Source organism: Anas acuta, chromosome 1 (genome assembly GCF_963932015.1).
Source record: "Anas acuta chromosome 1, bAnaAcu1.1, whole genome shotgun sequence".
NCBI lineage: Eukaryota > Metazoa > Chordata > Aves > Anseriformes > Anatidae > Anas > Anas acuta.
Window position 1 is genome coordinate 11,798,927 of NC_088979.1, and position 22,740 is coordinate 11,821,666.

At 47.2% G+C, this 22,740-nt stretch overlaps 1 protein-coding gene and 1 pseudogene across 3 annotated transcripts in view; one reads left to right on the forward strand and one right to left on the reverse strand.

Annotated features, from left to right (window-relative positions):
• MTMR2 (myotubularin related protein 2) overlaps positions 1-22,444 on the reverse strand; it is a 63,515-nt gene extending 41,071 nt beyond the window's left edge. The window contains exons 1-2 of one of the 3 annotated variants that reach the window (XM_068669598.1): positions 22,269-22,444; positions 362-467 (exon numbers count right to left, since the gene is read on the reverse strand). In XM_068669598.1, the coding sequence (XP_068525699.1) occupies positions 362-467; positions 22,269-22,354 (192 nt within the window). In that variant the 5' untranslated portion in view covers positions 22,355-22,444. Of the gene's footprint in view, positions 1-361; positions 468-6,097; positions 6,285-22,268 lie in introns of those variants that run through there. The other 2 variants (XM_068669606.1, XM_068669613.1) reach the window with 2 other exon arrangements.
• On the forward strand, positions 10,419-12,934 carry LOC137850028 (ankyrin repeat domain-containing protein 13C pseudogene; annotated as a pseudogene).
• Positions 22,445-22,740: the final 296 nt, after the last annotated feature.

Sequence of the window (22,740 nt, forward strand, 5' to 3'; positions counted from 1 at the left end):
ATGTAACTGGCTAGTTGAGGATCTTCACTTACTTAAAGCACTTAAAAGAAAAAGGAATTCCTTTGAAAATTCATCTCCAAATGTGGGCTGCAGAGACAGCTTTTTGAAGATTAAACAATTTTATAAAGAGGGAAATAATATGGTAGAGATTAAAGTTCAATTTCTATTTCACTTGTTTGACTTTGGGACCTTTCATGCCTTGGCTACATACAATTTGGCATTACCCTGAAAGCTGAAATCATTTCACCGTATCCAAACTCAGAGGAGCAAGAAAGAGCCAGTGAAGGAGGCCACTAGCTATATTTGTATATACACACACACACATATTTTCCTTTTCTTTGTTAAGACAAAGCACACATACCCTTAAGTCTGGGGAAAAGTTGTCTGCTGAGGTAGAGACCGAGTCCGACGACACAGCAGAAACAGACTTGGTATGGACAGAGTGGTCCGAGTGAGAAGTGGAAGCACTGTAAAGAGAAACACCACAGAATTAAACTGTGCTCACCATTACTCAAAAGCTAACAGGTAAGGCCACTCACCTGCAGTCTATCAGGCAGTTTTCCCCAGTTTCCACCTTTCCCATTCTGTTATTTAGTCCCCAGCAGCAGTTTCAGAGAACCTGTTTTACCTTCTGTGGCTGCGTATTACCAAAGCACACGCGATTCACTACCAAATCCCAGCTCACAGCGAGCCAACACCATCACGATCGCAAACTTGATCAAATCCTCAATCACCGAAACCAAGGGCCTCAATTTCAGCCCTTCAGATGGGAGGAATTAGTGCGCTGCAACTGGATGAAAACAGACAGGATCCTGAACGCCCGCCAGCACAACTCCGACCACAGCTTTACAGCCGTGGACTAAATTCAGGATTAAAACTCTTTCCATCACACGTAGCTTTCCTCTTTCAGGTATAAGCACAACCCCAGGAGAATTAGGAAGACTCGCAGCATACCAGCACACCTCTGCCGCGATACAAAGCGCGACTTGCTAGAAAACAAAGCAAAACCAGCCATCATCTTTTTCTATACTTTTTTTTTTCTAGGCCAGCTGTAAGCAATTAAAATAAGCTTATTTTATGGCATTTTTATGCTGCAAGCTCTCCTAGAACTGTAATTGCTTGAAATTAGCATTTGATAATAATGCTTTTAAAACCCTACGTGACTGTAAAGAAAGCCCCTCTGTGGAACAACGTCCCCAACCCCAAAGCCACAGCAAGGCAGCAATACCTGGAGCAATCAGTGCCCTTAGTGACCCCAGGAAGGTTTTACCTGGGTGTAAAGCCACCCTTACGGAGCAGCTACCGAGCTGCAAACCCAGCCCTGGCAAAGGCAGGATATTCCCAGGAGCATTCCCCTTAGTAGTTGTATTAATTAGACATTTGACAGCCGTCAAACAGCTTTATCTGAGCTTCCAAAGGGCCTGGAGATCTGTTAATTGTCTGAAAATTGTTTTGCTGCTTAACTGCTGGTAAACAGGCACTGAAAGGCCAAAATGTTCCGGGTTTGTTTCTATTCTTCGAAGTTTGGCAAAGTATGACACGGGCGGCGTTAGAAACAGGAGGTGCTGTGCTAAAATTGGGCTCTTGCTGGGACTCACTCCTTTCCCTCCAGGATTAAAGAGCGCTGGCAACTTTTTAATCCTATGAAACAGAAACTTAGAAATGGAAGTTTGGGGAACAGTAAAAAAATAAATAAATAAAATTAAAATAAATGATGCCGTTGTGCCAATTGAATAGCACGATTCCGCTGAATGCATTTATTGTGCGCAGCTCATGAACTAATCGCTCGGCTTTCCAGCTCGCTTAACCCTTCAGCTCACCAGCCACAGACAGCATCACCCCAGCACACAACGCCGCCGTGGCTGGCCCAGACAGAAAATAATCACACACCAACGTAACGGGAACCACATCAGCCAAGCCTGCTGTTCTCCCAGGCCCAAGGTCCTCCCGTGTACATGGAATTAGCTCGGGGTTTCGTGGGACAACCAAACCGACCTCCTCCTCCTCTCCTCGACCTGGGCAAGCATCACGGGGACACGCGGCTCCACTTGCTCATCTCTCAGGGCAGCAATCACTTGCTAAACACGAAGACAATCTTCTGCTGGGTAACAACGCTGGCTGGACTCACCACGTGGCCGTATAAATGTGAGGCAGCGCACAGGAGGAGGAGGGAATCCGTATCTGGAGATGACGAGGAAGGCTGAGAGCACTTCTGCTCGCAGCAGCCCGCAGGCATGCTAAATCAGGCTTAGCCCTAAACCACAGCGTTATGATGCTTCCCTCAAACCAGCTCAGACCCCCTGGATGCATGCCCTCGAACCTCGTTTCAGCGCGCTTTCCTCACATTCAGACCTCACCTTCCAAGCGCTCACCCTGGTGTTTGCAACTGTTTAACTAATTTGATTTTTTAAGGCACATTAAGAAAAAAAAAAATCACACTTTTTTTTAGTCATTCCTCAAAGCAGCACTAATTTACTGCACAGCAACCCAATACGGAGAAGGCACTTAGTAAAACTCAGCAGATGCTGGAGGTGCCACGGGCTCCGACACCTCTCCCTCGGCCCCCGCTGCGCCTTCTCCTCCCGCAGCTCCAGCCGGGGGAGCCAGAGCTTCGGCAGGAGCCTCCGCCAGCCCAGGCTTGTGTGCACTGAAATGTGTGTTTGAGGTGAGCAACACTTTCAAGACATTCAGCACAGGTGGAAATAACTCAGTGAGGGACGCACCAGCGCCTAACCCAGGTGCCTGGCTTCGTTTGCACCCTCAGAGTGACCACTGCCAAGTCACCGAGCAGTGAGGTGTTAATAAAAACATCTGCATCACGGATTTCACGTCCTTTAGTCACAGAAAATGAAGCTGGGAAGACCTTTCACCGGGAATATCAGTCTCTCCCCCTGCCCCCAAGCTAGGGCAAGCTACACCCAAGCAACCCCACATTGTGTCTGGCCTGCTCCTAACTGCTCCCAGGGGAAAGCACTACCAAAATGATTAAAGTTTTTCTGCTTACACAACTTGTCTGCCCCCGTACAATCCCAGCCCTTACCTACTACACAAGCAGTGATTATCTAATCATAATAAACCAAAGATTTTTTATGAAATTCTTGGTTAATTTTGCTTTGGCAGGCTGAGGGGCAAACTGCTCTGTGCAGGGGAAAAAAAAAAAAAAAAGAGAGAGAGAGAAAGAAAAGAGAACCATAATCCACAGCGTTCCTGAGCTGTGACAGCATTTTGTGTTTGTTGATCACGCCTGGTTTCAAGTGGGTTTTAATGAAGGAAAGCATTTGCATTTTAGAAGGGATTTTTTCAGAGGCTCCCAGCACCAGCATCCCTCCACCAGTGTCCCCATGCTCCAGCAGAAGCCACCAGTGGCGCCACCAGTGGCATCAGGGGCAGCTTTTGGGAAGCAGAGCCTGCGTGCACACGGACAGTCCCCTCGCACAGCTGCGTGTAGGTCGTGCAGGGGCTGCTCGTGTCTGTCCTCTTCAGCTGCCCACAGGAGGGAGCGGAGAACCGAACCGCTGCTGCCTCACCTCCTGCCACGTTCAGGCTCCAGATCCACTGCCTGGAGAGCTAATTAGCCTGATGGCACACAAGAAGTTGATTAGCTTCACTGGTTTAGGCAATCCAGAGTTCGTCCCTGCTGCCAATACAAGAAGAAAGATCCCGCAGCCCGGGAGGTGCGTAAATAGCCACTGCCTCGGAACATCATTACGGTTTTAGGGCACAGCATTTGGGCTCCCCAAGTACTTTTGGCTCTTCCTACAGGAAGGGAACAGAGTGCAGACACTCCAGAACAGACCCGTGAAGACCAAGGACCTCCAGGAGCACTGCTCTTCGCATGCTGCATGCCCAGGCAGCTCCACAGCACCCGTCCTGATGTCTGTGAGGTGCCAGAAGAGACCCTGCTGGGTTCAGGAGCACCGTCAGGGAAAGCACCTTGCTCCTGTCACTGCTCTTCCCACTCCTCCCCCAGCAGAAGCAGAAAACGGGGTCAGGATGCCATTAACGCTGACATACGTCTTTCAGCTTAATAATTACTCTTATTTAAATGCATTTTTACGGCCAGATTTTGAGTGAGAAATGAGCCCAAATGAGGGCTGCCAGCACAAGGGTCTCACACCGTGCAGCATTAGCCCCTGGGCTGGAGGGAACCCGTCCACACAATTCATGCGAGAAGCACAACGGAAACCAAGCACAACGCCTCAACTCTTGATGAAGTGCTCGTTGTTGTTATTAAAGACTACCCCACAACACGCCAGGTGGTTTTCCAACGTAACCCAACCCCAGACAGATGCCCTCTGGTGATTCCTGTTGAGGCAGCTGAAAGGTCTTGCTGGCTGCAGCAGCGCTGAGGGAACGCCAGCACGCTCAGCCTGAACTGTCAGCAACAACATACAGAAACTGCAAACAAATGTCTTGAGACACGCAAACTTACACTATGAAGGTGCAGGGGAAATATCTGGGGGGGAAGGCGGTGATAAAGTCTTCGGTCGCTTCAAAAACTGCCATCAAACAGCATCCGCCAGAGCCACCCGAGGCAACCTCCACCCCCCGACCCTTGTTCCGATTCAAATAATGTGGTGTAGACAAAGGCAAAGGACACGGAACATAAACTTGCTGCTGTTTGCTTTGCTAGCTGTTATTTAGGGAGTCTGAGGATGAAATTACTGCTTTCCTAGAGTACATAAGCAACAGTTTTCCAGAGAAGAAGAAAGCAAAGGCGGCAATTTGACCACATGAGGGTCCAGGAGCAACCCCGTGAATTCAGGCCCCTAGGAGATCTCTAGGAAGAGCTCTTAGGAGGCTTGCCTCTTTCTGTTTGGCAAAAACATTTATTTATATATATATACATATATATATAGACACCTTCCTAAAGATAAGTAACAATCCTATGCAGAAAGGGACTGGGTACCAACTCTCTGAAAAACTACTCACTGTTTATTTTATAATTTTAATAATAATTAAAATAATTAATAATAATTACAATTTTATGTTGGTTTTTTTTTTTTTTTTCAACTGCTATCTGAAAATACTAACCTGGCTCCCTCTGATAATTAACAACCCAACTGCAGCCACAGATGATCAAGTCATCTCTCCAATGCCTTCTTTAGGAATATTCCTTCCTTGCCACTACAAGCAGCTGCTTCCTTGCCTGCAAAGGTGTGCCAATTACTCAGATGCTAATTGGCATCGGCTGCTCACACCATTTCTCCTCTATCAACCTGTGTGTTTTGTTTCAGTAGTCACAGGAACGACATGGAGTTTGAGTTGCAAAGGTCATAAATGAGAAAAGCACCGCAGAGCGCAAATTTCCATTTCCTTTCTTCCTGTTTTTGTGGAAGTTTCTCATTACGCGCATTCCTAAAAATTAATCAAGGTGGAAACAGCAAATTAATGTCGACTGGTGGCAAATACAATTTCATTTGGAAGCTTTGGATGCCAAGGGAACAGGATCCAACAGGTTCGAATTGACAGCACCTGCAGCACCTGGGCACTTTTCTTAAGAGCAGAATTACGCAGAGGTACTGAGCACTCCCCGCTTGCTTCCCACACTCAAGCCAACAGCTCTCCCTCTTCGATACTTTCAAGGCTCCTGTTTCCTTCACAGAAGGGAAGAAAAATACCAAAAAACCTTTTGGGTCCTATGGGAGCAGCAGGAGACAAACCAGCGCTTGTTCCCCGTGAATATCACTTTGTCCTGGCTGGAGCTGCCTGGGGAACCCAGCTGCTGAGAGATCAGGCTCTCGGCTTCCAGCAGCTCCCTGTGGGGCTGAGCAAGGCGAGGAGGACCCCGCAGTCCTTATAGGTACTTGTGTTTGTATGGGAAGTCCCCTGCACACGTAGCCCTACACATTCCCCTGCTCAACCTGCCACAGGCTCAGAGGTGGCAGAAAGCCTCACACAAACACACTCTTGAAGGGAAGAAGAGAAGCGGGTGCCAGGCTCTCCCTGGCATCCAGTCCATATACTAAAATAACGTGCCCTCGCCATTCACCAGAGCTGCCAATGGCAGAGCTGGCAACATAAAAAGAAGAGATTTCAGCAAACAAAGCGCCGCGCATGTGCGTGACAGACCGAAAATAGCCCCCGTGCCACTTGCCTGAACGGAAAGGATTCACTCCTGTTGCCAAGCAAACGCGGGTCTCAGCCTGACTTCACGTTCCAGGGGAAGAAAATGTCATTTTGTAGAAGTTGGTCCTTTTAGGCAGCATCCCGAGCTGAATATAGAGTACGTCTTCTCCCATGAGCCAGAGGGAACGTCCTATATTTTGACCGTGAGCACGCTTTTCTAGGAATGCAGATGCTGCTCTCAACAGTTACACAATGCACTACAGTGTCACGAGCACTGTTCATGCCCCATTAGTCATTCTTTTTATTTTTTTATTTTTTTTTTACTTACCAGAAAATCACAAAAGGCCTACAGTGTGCGTGGAGCGCTTGCTGAACAATAGGCCGATTGTTGAAAATATTTGCAGGATTCCAAGAATAGAAAGCCAACACCCAAAGACAAACCAATACGGGGCATGTAATTAATACCAGCAAGCAGCCCCACGTAGCACGCTGTCATGAGTCAAATGACCCAGAAGGTAAAGAAAGAGGAAGAACAGCAGCAGTGAGAGGCCTGAACCAATGTGTCCTGATGAGCACGTGGAAGATGATCAGGAAATGATCTGCTTTCACATGAGGAACAAAAGGGGTGCTGGGTTTCTGACAAGCTCCGGGCTGGTGTGGGATGATAGGAGGAAGGAAACAGAAAGCCAAAAAAATGTATTTTGTCAGGGAGTTCTTAGACTTCTGCTGGAACTGACATTTTGCCTCTGTTTCACCAGCTTCTCGGAGTCCAAAATCAGTTCCTATGTCCTGAAAGCAGGCTGATAATCCAACGCTTTCGTCTGATTCCAGTTCCTAATGGATGGGTGAGCAAGGCCAGCGACCCATCTCCAGCTGAGATGAGGGGAAAGTCAGGCCAGCTGCTGTGGCTCTGCCCTACTGCTCATGTCAAAGAGGTTTGACACTTTCTGCAGGTGCTTCTGCGCATCTGGGGCTGTGCTTAAAAACTTTTGGGTGTCCAATCTCCAGGTCAGACCTTTGGGAATCCAAATCCAAGCATTTGCTGGTGGTAAGAGACCATCAGTGTCTCAGCTCTACCTGGGCAAGAGGCCATTTCCTGGGCTCATTTCATGCAGAGAAGCAGGAGACGTGGGTGGTGTTCTCATCTCCTCCAGCAGAGCAACCTCGGATTTACCACCGCACCTTGGCTACAGAGGGCTGGCAACACCCAACTTCCTCCTCGGGTACTTTGAATACAAACAAAAGTCATTATGGAAATCATAAACGCTGTTCAAAACCACGTTTGCTGCTCACGGTATTTACCATACAAGCTTCCACCTCCGTCCTTCAAAGTATATGAAGCCAGAGTAAAACATGCAAGAAAAACAAAGATGGGGGTTTTGATGCAAATTTGACAATCCCATGCTGAATTGCAATAACCCAAAAGTTTGAGGGCAAGGAGAAACAGGAAACCAGAGAGCAACATATGACCTCATATAGCAAAGCATTATAAACAAAAATAAATACTTTGTTTATTTTAAAAACCTTGTTTTTTTGTTCTCTGTTTTGATTTAAAGGAACCTATTCATTTGATCAAGGAAAGAAATCAAAATACTACCTATCCTGGGAGGGACTCATCTGAAGACAGGAAGGAAATCGGGATAAATAGACAGGTACAACTTCTCTTTTACTGCTTGTATTCTGGTAATTCTTGTTTCTAGCTACATGCTGAGGCCCAGTTACGTGTGGTTTATCCAAACGTATGGGTACTTCCCCCAGTTCATGTGCTCTTTCAGTTTTTCCTTAGGTTCTTTTCTACGTCCCTGTTTAAAAAACACCTGGGTAAGAAAGTACCACGTATTGTTAAATGTTCTCATTTTCTTTCAAACACGCACCACGCAACCCACTCACCCCAATACACCAAACACCCACAGGAATTAAAAATACCAGCTATTTACTCATCAAAGACAGGAGCTGCTCCATACTGGGAATAATCAAATGAAGGAGGGAAGGATATATAAATACAGCCAGTCTGCAGAGTCATGTAACACCCAGCAAAATACCCTGCTATGCTTTCACAGACACCGTGCAGCTGCGTGCTCTGCCACGGACAGCTCAAAAAAGGATTTGGAACAGCAATGCTCTGTTGCAGCACAGTCCCTCCGCAAAGGTGGTCCCCAGAGGAGTTACAAAGCTAAAATACTATCAAGAGTCTGATAATTTGGTGGGTTTCTTTCCAGAAGTTCAAACCAAGGAGGTTTTCATAAACGTTGGGCTCTCCTTAAGCTGACAGAAGATACACGTGCTCAACAACTCTGAGGTTTGAGGTTCTTCAAAGCCCCCAGGTTCACCACTCACAGCTGGGTCCAGGTTTTCCAGGAACATAATCCCATTTATTACCTAAATACAACGCCCAGTTTCCAAAGTGCTCAGCAGCCATCGACTCCTCCTGTTATGGCCCAAGTTTGCCAAAGGGCTCCGCGCGCCCACCCCACTGGCCAGCTGTAGGTTGGGTACACGCTGAAAACAAAGGCACCTTACACTGAAGTGAGACATACACAAAGTTTACGAGCTCAGCTGAAGGTTTTCTGTTGTGAGAAACACTCCGTAGCCAATAACTTAGGCTCAGGCGAGGATCTCAGTGAAGTAGTAATTTATTCGCGATTGCAATGGCGGGCGCCCCACAAGCAGGAGAGAGCGCATCTACTAGTTCCAAAACACAGTTTATATACCTTTTGATGGCAGGACCCTCCCCTGTTTCCCCACTGAGTGGGTAATCCAGGTTCACAATCTATCTGATGCTTCACAAACAATGCATAGTCTTCAGTTGCCGGCCTGTTAAATTTCAAATTTCTTTTGACATTTTTACTGCTTGAAGTGGTAATGTTTCTTCACTTATCTGACTTGACACCGTGATTTTCACCTAATTGTCCTAAGGAGACTGGTTGTCTGCATTTTACTAGGTTGCCTGCTAAACTTTCTTATCACTGTAAGCATATCTCAGTACCACATTCCCTCCTTCTAAACAATGTAACTCTGCAAAAACAACATTTCTATTCCCACACTGTCCATACCAGTTCCCGTGTGTTTGAATATGAGCTTATCTCCCACCATCTAGCCACAGCCACTTCCTCCGGATACTTCTGCTTGCCTCCAGAAGCAATCAGTGCCTGCAGAGATCAACCTAACCCAGTAAGGAATAGAAACAACGAGGTCTGGACAGGCTCAGCTCCTCCGGGCACATACCAGCAGTTTCCATGCTCCCACTCAGCCGATGGAAATCCTGTCAGGGGAGCTGAGAACATCATTCTGCGCTGTCAGTGTTGAGAGCCATCCTTGCTCAGCTGAATCACCTGGGGAGTGTGCTGGTGCTGAGGGCAGGGAGGTGTTAGATACCTGCCCCACAAGGAGATCTGAGCTGGGTCCTACCCTGCTTTCCACAAGGTGAGTGCCGTGTGGCACAGAGGTTTGTGTTTGGTTTTGTTTTCAGTTGAGCACGGCCTTTTGTGGACACCAGAGTAGGCACAAGGAAAGAAGGAAAAGCAAGAATAAGAGAGATTAGTACTTCTATTGAGAGAAGTCTTGTCCAAGAGAATCCGCACACGTTCACGACATCTTCCTCATCCAGGTATTTCCTTCTGTTGAAAAGGGAACAAGCGTTTTCCTTAATGGAAAAGCTGATGTGGACACCCTTCACAGCTCCATCTGTTTAAACGCAAAGCTTGTCCTAAGTTATTACTTTTACTCCTCCATCAAGCATGGTTAAAGTTGTTCAAAGGTTACAGAATCTACTGGTGGCCACAGCAGATGTACACCCGCACATGAAGAAACGTGGCTTCGGAAACCAGGCTACAAATCTCTGCTCTCTTCTCAGTTGCCAAGAGATTTAGCTACCATGTGAAAAAGAGGAATAACAGGAGTTAAGAAATAGCTCCTTCCTTTTTTTGGAGCAGAGACCAAGCCAAACTCCATACACTCTTTGTCCCTGACACAAGATGAGGAGGGGGTGGAGGTGTTTGCATCTGAAGTTGTCGCTGCAGGCTCTCATACACGCACTGGGGAGAAACCGAGATGAGTCCCCACTGTCTGCAAAAAGAAACCCAGAGACTAGCAGAGGTGTGCATCAGAGAGGTCTGCAGGCAAATCCCATCCAGGATGCCTGTATTGTTCTTTATGCAAGGTGGAAGCACGAGCTGGAGTCCAGAATTAGAAGTCGTTAGAAGAAAGTTATTAATTAGAAGCGCCGGCCAAGATGGCGGCGGCACCGGGCCGTTGAGAGCGGGGCGGGGCGGGCGGTGCCGGCTGCGGGCTGGGCCTCAGGAGGAGGGAGCGATGCCGAACGGCTGCCAACGGCTCCCCGCCGGCCGTCCATGACCAGCGAGAAGCTGCGCTCGGTGCGCCGCGAGCACCGGCCCTGCAAGGCGGGCGGCGGGATGCTGGGGCCCGGCGATGAGGAGGCGGCCGCGGCGGCGCCCGGCGGGGGCAGGGACCCCGCGCACTTCCCGGTGCACGAATCCGTCTTCAAGGGCGACGTGCGGCGTCTCTCGGCCCTCATCCGCACGCAGGACATCGGCCAGAAGGACAGCCACGGAAACGCTCCTCTGCATCTTGCTGTGATGTTGGGGCATAAAGAATGTGCCCACTTGCTTTTAGCCCATAATGCTTATTGGCTCAGATTTGGAAAACAATGGGGCCCTTCCCAAACATGGGGCAGCTTCTAGATCTTTCTCACAGAAACCACCCCTATGGCCCCCTGCTACCAAAGCCTTGCCACGTAAACCCACTACAGAGAGTTGTGTCCAGCCTGATATTTATACCTTGTTTGTGTATTTTACAAGCATCAGAAGGCAGAATTCGGGAAAGTAAAGGCACCGAACTTTGAAAATCCCAGTGAAGCTCTATATAGAAGTCACCTAGCTCTTTCAGGGCTTTTAATAACCGAGGTCGCTTTTCTTCAACACTTTCCCTGAACTGCTGTTGAAGCTTCCTTAGGAGTGCTGTAATCATTTGTCTGTCTCCGTAGCTGATGGCTTCTGCAAGAGGGCTCCATCCCTGAGCATTTTTCACCTTTGCTCCTGAGGGATGGACCCCGTGGTACGGACCCATATCTGGAGCAGTTCTGGAAGAGCTGCTGCCTGTGGGAAGCCCACGCCGGATCAGTTCGTCAAGGACTGCATCCCGTGGGTGGGACCCCACAGCACAGGGGACGAGAGTGACCGAGAAGGAGCGGCAGAGAAGAAGTGCTGTAGACTGACCATAACCCCCATTCCCCCGTTCCCCTGCGCCGCTCGGGGGGAGGAGGTAGAAGAGGGTGGATGGGGGGGGAAGGTGCTTTTGGTTTCTTTCCTTTGTTTCTCACTTCTCTAGCTTGTTAGTAATGAGCAATAAATCTTACTATCTGTCTTCTTATGCTGAGTCTGGTTTGCCCGTTACACTAATTATTGCGTGATTTTCTCGTCCTTATCTCAATCCTTGAGCCCCTTTCACATATTTTCTCCCCATTCCTCTTTGAGGAGGGGGAGTGAGAGAGCGGCTGTGGTGGAGCTCGGCTGCCCACTCGAGCGGAACCACGACACTCTCATAGACTTTACAGACATGAAGTGCCAACAAGGGAATTTAAGCTTCATTTTTAATGGTGATGCAGCACCCTCTGAATCTTTTGTAGTTTTAGACAATGAACAAAAAGTTTACTGGCGAATACATCACGAGGAATCGGAGATGGAAACAGAGGAAGAGGTTGACATTCTGATGAGCAGTGATATTTACTCAGCAACATTATCAACCAAATCAATTACCTTCACGCGTGCCCAAACAGGATGGCTTTTTCGAGAAGACAAAACAGAAAGAGTAGGAAACTTTTCGGCAGATTTCTACCTAGTTAATGGACTTGTATTAGAATTAAGAAAAAGAAGAGAACATCTCAGTGAAGAGGATATTCTTCGAAATAAAGCTATCATGGAGAGCCTGAGTAAAGGTGGCAACTTAATGGAACAAAATTTTGAGCCTGTCAGACGGCAGTCACTAACTCCACCATCACCCAATACAATTACATGGGAAGAGTACATATCTGCTGAAAATGGAAAGGCTCCTCATCTGGGTAGAGAGCTGGTCTGCAAAGAAAGCAAGAAGACCTTTAAAGCCACAATAGCTATGAGCCAGGAATTCTCCTTAGGAATTGAATCATTATTGAATGCTTTAGAAGTAATTGCACCCTTCAAGCACTTTAACAAACTTAGAGAATTTGTTCAAATGAAGCTTCCACCAGGCTTTCCTGTAAAATTAGATATTTCTGTATTTCCCACCATCACAGCCACTGTGACTTTTCAGGAGTTCCGTTACGATGAATTTGATGAATCCATCTTCACTATTCCTGATGATTACAAGGAGGACCCCAGCTGTTTCCCTGATCTCTAATTAAACTGGAAGGTTAATGGTGAATAACAATAACAATACCAGCGTACCACAGTGAGAGCAAATGGATGCAAACAGCCCACAGATGTAGATAAAGGAGTGGGTCATAAAGGAAGGGATAAACTTAATCCAGAATAAAAGGTAGCGTGCATCAAATGACTGGTGTACCAATACTCACTCTAACGGGCATCTAATCTAGTTCCTGATTTACAGCAAGTCTCCTGCTGTGTTGTTCACACTTTTATACATCCAGTACTGCAAGCATGGTAGTCTGACACCTCAATGACCCTGAGAATACTTAACAGCTGTGAGGACTATCATTCGTTTTTAAATTTTTTTACATTTCTTGGTGATACAAAAAGCACTCTTGGACCATTAGCGTAAAAGTGGAAATGTCTTAGCTGGATATCAGTCCTTTAAAACATCCCACCATATTTTAAGATGACGGTATTACATTCTTTCAAGCTTTGTTTTTGAGAATTGTAAACTATGTATCATTATTAAAAAAAAAAAAAAAAAAAACAGGGGCAACCTTATCACTCTCTACAGATACCTTAGAGGCTGTAGAGAGGTGGGCGTTGGTCTGTTCTCCCATGTGCCTGGTGACAGGACGAGGGGGAATGGGCTAAAGTTGCGCCAGGGGAGTTTTAGGTTAGATGTTAGGAAGAATTTCTTTACTGAAAGGGTTGTTAGGCACTGGAACAGGCTGCCCAGGGAGGTGGTAGAGTCACCATCCCTGGAAGTCTTCAAAAGACGTTTAGATGTAGAGCTTAGGGATATGGTTTAGTGGGGACTGTTAGTGTTAGGTTAGAGGTTGGACTCGATGATCTTGAGGTCTCTTCCAACCTAGAGATTCTGTGATATTAGAAGAAATGAAAAAAAAAAAAAAGAAAAAAAAGATATCACCCCCATGGTGCTAGAAGCAGCAGTGGCCACCAGGAGCTGCACCCCAGCAGTGTCTGCAAGTGAAGGGCACAAGCCCTGAGCACGTCCACAAACAGCCCCATCCTATTCCTCTCACCCTGGCTTTCAGTGACCGTTCTGATAGCATCCCTAACCTTTGAGCAAAAAGGCTTGGGAAAAACTTTGTCAGAGGTGTAAGGGGTCATTTTCTATGTAGAAGTGGGATGACGATTCCTAGACTGAAGGACTCAGCCTAGATTTTCAAGAGAAGCCTACTCTGAAAGCCAACCTGGCTAAAATGGAAGCAGAAGATCCCCCATTTTTCATCTCTTTACCAGAGGTGTTCCGCTTACAAATATTATTAATATTACTATGAGATGCTGATCGCTTTGTCCTCGTTAGAGGTATCCAACCACTGGTTAAACCAAGCTCTGCTCGGAGTCAAGTAGAGCTTGGTTTAGCCATCAGTGCCTCCAGCAGTGCCTCTCTGGTAGCGCAGGCTGCAGTCACTCCCCACTACCTCCAGCATCTGCAGGATTCTCCACAGCAGCAGGACAGCTCCTCCAGTCACACGTGCAACCAGCTCAGTGCAGAGTCAGCTGAAACAGCTGATGGGGTTGGTCCTGCCACCTACCTGCACAATCTTTCCCTTTGAGAAGGCCACCATCTTGCCACTGTGGTACCAACGAAAATCAACAACGGGATTTCCTAACAGAACAATAAAAATAAGCAGGAATGCTTTACTCTCAGGAGAGGCAGGAGGTATGGATGAGGCTGTGGTTCAGGAGTTCAGTAATTCAGATATCAGTGTCTTTTGGGCCAGGAAAATTAAAAAATAAAAATAAATAACAAACCCAGTTTGCTCAGTAAACAAGCAATGTAATAAATAAATGTAGGACATGAACTCAGTCCATCAGTTAAATTTTTGTTCAAAAATTTGGTTTAGTTGTGACAGCAATTTCTCTCTTTGGCCAGATGTCTATACCTAATTTGTCGTATTTGTTATCTGTGTATGTTGCAACCACAGTTTTGTGCTGACAGCAGTACTAAGCTGTTATTCTATATGGAATGAGATACTTACAACTTTCTACACAGAAATGCAGTAGCCCAGCACGATAGCAAAGGCTTGGAGAAGTAAAGATGCAGGACGTGGCACAGAAGAGCACAAAGGATGCTAAGGGCTTGGCACGGAGACCCCATGGCTATAAACAACTCACCAATGGTCAGCTGAAGAAACGCAGACTAGGAGCTGGACAAAATTGGTTTTAGGGGTAACAGAGAACACAGAAAGAATATCTAGTATCTGTAAAACCAATCAGATATAGTAAAAAACAGAGGCAACATGGAATTGCAGACTGATGAAAGAAGAAATGTGTAAAGTTGTATTATCAAATATATTGAAATGGTCCCAGGTGGATCCTGCAGTAAGGAAAGCAGACACCACCACCAAGAACCTCTCACTCCTCACAGCAAAGGATACTGACAACTCTACGTAAGAGCCACCACCACCAGAACAAAACCTTCATCCATAAAAACCAGAGGAGCAAGAAAGGGGTGAGCCTAACTCCAGGAAAACGGGCAGAAACTAACATCTGCACGTATAATAGTTTTAACCAATTATTCTTTTTCTGTAGCAATTCAATCTGGACAAATAACGATTTGGCTTGCAGGATTTCAGTTACCCAAACAACAAATTCTTGTTAGATACAGTTGTGTTGCCTTTTTGCCCATGAACAAGATTTTGAGTGCAACACTTTGTGCTGGCACACACTCTTTCTATCACAGTAAATTAATCCAGATAAAACTGTTTATTCTAACCAGGTGTCACCTGTCTTCCCAGAATAAAGGAAAAAAAAATGCCATAAACTTGTGTTCTCTAACTAACAGCAGAAACATTATCACACACCCACACCTGATCCAAATCAAACACAAACCTTCAGGTGATCTAACATCAGTAATACTGCAGCCACGGCCAGAAGACTGCAGGATGACGAGATCTGTCAAGTGGGAGCAAAATGACTGGAAACATCACTTTGTAGGGGTTATGGACGAGAAAACTGCTAACGCTTTCCCTTCATCAAATGCATCAGGGCTTAGAAAACAATGGAAAAGAATTTATGGAGCAGACAAGCGGAAGAGAAGCAAGGCACAGAACTACCTTGAAATCACTGGAAAATTACTGAGTGAGAACATCGTCTGGCAAAAGAAACCACAGATGGTAGGAAAAGGAAAAACAGAGTTTGTTTTTGAAAAGTTCCACTGATTTTCTGTTGTTGTCTTTCACGGAATTTTTCTTCAATTATCTCCCAGTTACTGGGGCCATAAAACAGCCAGATGTTTTTTAGTTAAAAACAAAGACTTGGGGTAATTACTGTGAAAACATCTCTTCTGCAGTCTCCCATCGCGGGGTTATCCCCATCACCTCTACAAGCAAAGCACTTCATTACCTTCCCGGCGCCCTCTTCGTTACGCTGGAATGGGCTTCCCGTGGACAAATGACAAGATCACTTTTCTCACGTCCCCTTTTACAAGCTACACCTTGTACATGGCACCTTATCAGCGTGACCTCTGGAAGACTTCTGACACACGCTTGCTGGTTTTCTCCCCCCCCTTCTGGTAACACAAGCTGTTTCGGGTATGGATTGGGTCTCTTTTTACATCACCCAATACCTCCAGCAGGAAAAAACAGTAACAGCAAGGCAGGGCATCAGGAAAACATTCCTGAAAAAGAAGCTGCGGACTCCCGATTCTGCTGAGCCGCCCAAGAAGCATTATGACCTTCTCAAATGCAGTTCTTGCCTTTGTACAAGAGCGATAAAAGAATTAGTAAAGAAGCAAAAGTGACCATTAAAGTGTCAGAAATAGGTAACAAAGCAGTTCAAGATCAGTGTTAAGTTATAGCAGGAGCACAATCACGTAACAGATAGGGGTTGTGTAATTTGGCATCACCAGATCAGCTGAAGTCTTAACACTCGGGCTCTGCGATGGTGCCTGTGCTGCAAGCAGCCCGTGGTTAAGGAGCCATGCGTAAGACCTAAAGCTGTCCAGCAAACAGGCTGTTAGTCAACACAACAGCACCAGCTCTCTTCAGAAAAGGCAGTGCCTGACGGGACCCAAGGGAGCCGTGTTCTGAGCCCAGCTTTGCTCCACACCAGCTGTCAGCTCTTGCCTCATCTCCCCACAGCAGTTTTTCATCTCATCCCCAGATCCTCTCGCTCTTCGCCCAGTATCTCAGCAAGGAGCCCCAGCACTCTGCTCCAACAGCTTCGTGGAGCGGCCCACCAGGCGTTCGTAAAAATAGAGGAGTGCTGGCTTCAGCATATTGCAATAGCTGGTCCCTGGCTTTTCAACACAGAAACAGCCTCTGAACAGCAATACAACGTTAATTATGACACAAGAAACAGGTGAACGTCAATTATATTTTGTGCTCTCAAATGGAAACGTACTTAAAAAAACAAACGTGTGCACTTTTACTGAGCGTTTAGAGCCTGGAAAAAGGAATTTGCGCGTGCCCAACAGGAAAACTAAGGGCAAAGGCCTTACATGCCAAGAGGCAGGAGCTGAAACACAGGTGCCAAAAACTGCTGCTAAAAACAATTCCTGTGTTCTTCAGAGGTAATAGTTTCTCTTCCCAAGTGCAGTGCAAAAAAATAGCCATTCAAACAGACTTCAGATCCGTATTTTCACGATTTTCTGCCCCAAATATTCATATTCTAAATACAGATTCCCATTTAAGTTTTGGATGTCCCATCCCTGGAGGTGTTCAAGGCCAGGCTGGATGGGGCTTTGGGCAACCTGGGCTGGTGGGAGGTGTCCCTGCCCATGGCAGGGGGTTGGAGCTGGGTGGGCTTTAAGGTCCCTTCCAGCCCAAACCATTCTGTTAATCCATGATTTTACGTATCATGAAGTCAAACTGTTCTTTATCTTCACAATATACAGTACTTGAAGAACATCTCTCAGAACAGACCTTAGTTGCAAGTAAGTGTTATAAATTATCACTCTCTTATTAAAATTAACGATAATGAGCCTGCCTGGAGCTGCTAATTGGTTCTAGGCACAGTGTTAAGTTTCTCAGATACAGAAAATCAGTTCATTATCAACACTCAGCCAGCAATGTACTTGTCTTCAGCAGCAATAATGCTCGAGAAAACCTGCTCTGTACATACAAGAAATCAAATGCAAGAAATACTCTCAAACTCCAGGAAGAAAAAGACAGCTACTCACATTTCACCAAACACCAGAACTGGCAAAAATCTTCCTTTTCAGCCTCTAACTTCAATGACTCATCACAAAACAACTCAATCAGCAAATCTCACACATCTGGTAGCAATGTGGTGCTAGCGAGCCCTCCTCAGCCAACGGCTTACAGCCCCAGCTCCTTCCAGCATCGCTCTCATCTGCGGGGAAAGAATTCCTTCAACACAGCCTTAAATCAGAGCAGGTAGTGACAGGACCTTATTGGAGATGAACGGGGGAGTTCATACCTCATGGAGCTATTGCTTCAGCAGGCTGGGCTGCACTGATTTACACAGAGCTTATGCTTTCAGCATTATCCCTGCAAACATAAGGACAAGGAGCGTGATTATTTTCACATGCTGCAGCAGAAAGTGCACGGGATCCTCTGTAGCTGCATACCTCAGCGGATGATAATCACAGGCAGAGAGGTGGCAACAAGCAACCAGAAAGTGGTAACATCAAACACTGCTACCCTCGCGCTGGCAGGAAACATCTGCCCACTGCCTTATCTCATTGCATACCGAGGTTGAGGTATCACTGACATCTCCTGCAGCAGTTTCCTTCCAGTACAATCACCTCCACACGTTTGCACAGGCAGTACAAATTTACCTCCAGCGGGCCTAAGAGAAAGACTCTCAGCTGTTTTCTTTGACCACTGTTCAGGCTGGGCTGCAATATGCTTTTCAGGGAACATTTTACAGGAACACAAGGAGATATGTTCATTCAGACACCAAGGCACAGAATCACACGCTGCACAAACAAAATACCCAATCCCCGTTAATGAAAAGTAAATGAGATATCTGAAGTTTGATGTCACCTTTTCCTTAAGGTCGCGTGCTTTGTTAAAGTCATTCACGGCTATATCTGGCTTTTCCTTCACAAAAGGCAAGGTCACGGCGGAGTTTTGCTGGCTGTTACTCGGAATTCCAGAGGTCAGAGGGCCCACGTGCGGCTTCAAATTAAAAAGCAAAACCACAACTCCACCTAAAAATTCATTTTGAGGGAGGTCTTTCCAAAGAAGTCTCCTTACCTACCGCAGGTGAAAGGTATTTCTCACTCACCCAGCATCCCCAGGCCATTTTAAAGATAAATAAGGAGTCCAAAGCACTGAGTAAAGCTTGCTCTTCCGCACATAGCCATGCTGCAGTTCAAAGACAACATTAGGATCAGTGTTTTACCCTGCTCCTTTCTGTCCCATGGGTTGTTCCTGGCCTGGATTGGCACCCAAGCACTCCTTGCAAGCTGCTAGTTCCCTACCAGTGCATCTCTCTAGGAGCAGCTGACTCATGCTCACCTGCCTTCCACAAGAACAGGATCTGGGGGAAAGCCCATCCTAAATATTGTCCTTTGGAAACCCCAGGGTGCTGCAGAACCCAGTGCCTTGCCACCCAAAGCTAGCACAAGGTGAGACAGCTCAGGCTTGAGAAGCAGAATAGCTCTATCAGCACAATTAAGAGGGCAGTTGGGTTAATTGCCTGTGACCTGCTCATCTGAAACCAACTCAGTATTTCCACACGGAGCTGGGGGTTTTCTACAACGCACAAACAGCTATACTGTGGGCCTCACACACTTTTTCAAATATTTATAATTGGGACGGAAAGTAGATAACGTTTATTTGGTTATTCTCATATCTTACTCAAGGATCACTGGTACTGCACATTACTTGGGTCTATTAAAACGTCAAAGCGACTTTTGCTGTCAAATACCATTATTATAATACTCCATTTTCACTATTGAAAGACAAATGAACATAATAATATATGTTTTTTTAAGGCATTTATTTATGTGAGCAACTTCACGTGTGAATAAACTCTATCAGACGTGCCTTGCTGAGGTGTTAGGTCGTAAATATCTCCAGAAATATGCAACTCACTTAGCTTCTGAGCTGGAACTGAAAGAATCCAAAGTATGTATTGCTGGATATATTTGATACTAGCACCTTTCCAAGTATGAGGAATCTTGCATAAAACAGGTCACCAAAACAAAACTCTCACTCTTCACACTGCTAGTTAACTGTGAATCTGGGATGAGTGCCTTTCTGCCCAGTTGTTGTTGTCGTTCCTTTTAAATAAAAGAGATTACAAAGCCTGATAACAACACCCTCATAATTCATTGTGCTCCCCACATCAACCCCAAAATGAACTTAAAAAACAAACAAACAACTAAATAAACACAGTAAGAAAAAGATGAAAATAAGTGTGTCCGTACAAATATGTTTCGACGCGTTAGCTTCAGAGAGATTGTTTTGGTGCATAAAATCAGATTGCACTGCAGATTTAATGAAAAAATAATAAATAAAAATAAAAAGAGCAAGGGATCATAGTCCAGTTCATACGAAAGCTGATTATTTGTGTACAAGTATCACCAGATTTGTAGGGGGAGCTGGTAATAAATATTCTGAAGGTCCCCAGGCGTCTGTCATTACAAGAACTTCATTTTACGTCCATGTAATTTTGCTCTAATCTTAACCATTCCAACTAACCACTTCACAGAATACTCAAGACAAGCGCTTTTCGATCAGTAACAGCAAAGGAAAAAGATGTATTTCTGATACCCAGCTAGAGAAAAAGAAATGTTGTTTGGAAAACATCAAAAATTTGGCTAGCTTTCTCCTCCAAGTTAGACATTGGAGAAGAGACTTGAAATTCTGGAGTTTTAGGATAAGCTTTTTAATACCCCAAGAAATCCATTCAAGTGGAGGCCCTTTCAAGACTTGGAGGAGTGTCTTGTGCATGCTCAGTAGAGACAGATTTACCATCCCAATTTCCCAGTAATTCCCTCAGTGCAGGGCATGCTGCTGAGAAAGGCTCTTCCAAGAAAAGCTTTCCTTCCATGGCCTCAGGCCATGTCTCTTATGGTGACTGACCTTCAGATGGGTCCACACTGCCCAAACTGATGCAGAGGGAAAAAAAATGTATACTGGGGATGCGAGGAAAAGGTGAAAAGAGCCTCTAGGTGTCTGGCAGGGCACAGGTAAACTGCACAAAGAAACTATTAGAGAGAACAGAATAATCTGATGAAGGAGGGCAAAATGAGGATGAGGAGTCATGAAGGACTCAAGAAGGAAGAATCCCAGGAGAAAACTGGGTTGTGCCTTCCTGGGGGGCAATAAAGCTGAGCATGGGCCTGTGGGTGACCTGGTAAAAAGGCCAACCCCACCACGAACAGGGGCAGAGCCAGGAGATCCAGGGATAAGATCATCCCTCCTACTCAGCACTCACTGTAGTGCTTCTGGCATCCTGCTTTTAGCCCCCCAGTACAGAAAAGACACCGATGAACCAGAGGGAGCTCAGGAGAGGCCCCTGAGATGTGGGGGCTGGAGCACATGCCCTTTGAGGAGAAGCTGGGGGAGCTGAGCTTGTCCAGCCTGGAGCAGAGAGGCTTAGGATGGATCCATGAGCACCCCTAGTGCCTCCACAGAAGGTACTGAGGAAATGCACTGCCCAGAGAGGTTGTGCGGTCTCTGTCCTCACAGGTTTCCAAGCCCAGTCTGGAAAAAAACCCTGAGCAGCCTGACCTGCCCCCAGTGCTGTCCCTGCTGGGACAGAGGGCTGAGGCACTCTGAGGTCCCATCCCTCCCCTGCCCCGTGCTCCTACACCCTACAGCAAGACGTGCTTTTGAGTCACAGCATGGCTGGGGTTGGAAGGGACCTCTGGAGATCACCCAGTCCAACCCCTGCCGAGCAGGATCACCTAGAGCACGTTGTGCAGGATGGCAGCCAGGCGGGTTTGGGATATCTCCAGAAGAGACCCCACAGCCTCTCTGGGCAGCCTGTCCCAGCGCTCTGTCACCTCACAGTACAGAAGTGCCCCCTCGTATTGAGCTGGAACCTCCTGGGCTTCAGTTTGTGCCCGTTGTCTCTCATTCTGTCACTGGGCACAGCTGAAAAGAGACCGGCCCCATCCTCTTGACACCCTTTCCCCAGATATTTAAACACATTGATGAGGCCTCCCCTCAACTTCTACGATGAAATTCACCTGAAATGTAATTATCAAGCATTTCCACGAGTCGTGAACTTCAGACCAACGTAATTCTTGTGTGTTCCATCCCATATTCAAGTAATACCAATAGAGAAAACTGATTTTTCGGGTATAAATACAGTACGTGGATGCTGTATTCGATGGCTGCTTTGCATACTTCTCATTTCCTCCCCGATAACCTGTGCAAGGCACGGGACGCCTCTTTCCAGTTTGTGTGACTGAAGGACCTCGGAAATCACCCAGAGAGAATTAAAAGGCCATTAAGACTGCAAATTAGGGCTGGGAGGGGACACATCCCCGCGGATTTGTTGCTGAAGGCACAGACCAAGGCACAGACCAAGGCCCAGCCTGGCACGCAGCGAGCGCCCCTGGGGGTGCAGCCCCCCGGGCAGCTCCTGGCACCCCTCCTGCCGCCCCAGCAGACCCCCACCTTTACAGCTCCTTCCCCAAACCCACCGCAGAAACGTGGCTTTAATTAGCATGATTACACACTGACGGCGGGGGCACCTCTACCAAACCTTTACAATTCATTCCTAAATCGGTCGCATAGCGGCTGCCCCAGCGCCGTGCCCTACATCCCTCCGAGCACCCTCTCCCCCCCATCCCCCAAATCCCAAATCCCAAATCCCACACCCCGCTACGACCCCGGGCGGGTATGGAGGGCAATGGGGGACGACCCTGCTCGTTACCTGGAGAGGGAATCGCCGCTGGGCGGCCTCCCCACGGCCGCCGGCCGCCCGGCGCCGAGGCTCTCGCAGCTGGAGCTCTCCTCCATGCCGGGCGGCGGGGCGGCCCTCAGCCCCGGGCGCAGGGAGCGGCCATGGCGGCCCGGCGTGCTGCGCGGGGAAGGGCGGGCTGAGGCGGGGCGGCTCTGCCTCGGCTCGGCCCCCGGCTGCCGCAGCCTGCCCTCAGCCCTTGGGGGATCGGCTGGTGGTGGCTGGGGGTGAAGGGGGAGGCTGGGGTTGTGTGTGGGGTGGCGGGGCAGCGAGGGAAGAGGGGTGGGGATGGGGGAGAGGGTGGGGGGCGGAATGGGCGAGGAGCCACCCGTGGTAGCCTGGCCAAATCCAGTCACTGGTCACCCTTCCTTTCCCCTGGGCATTCACCCTCTGCATCTGGCCACTAAAGTCATTCCTAGAGGCTTGTAGCCTCTGTTAGTGGCAT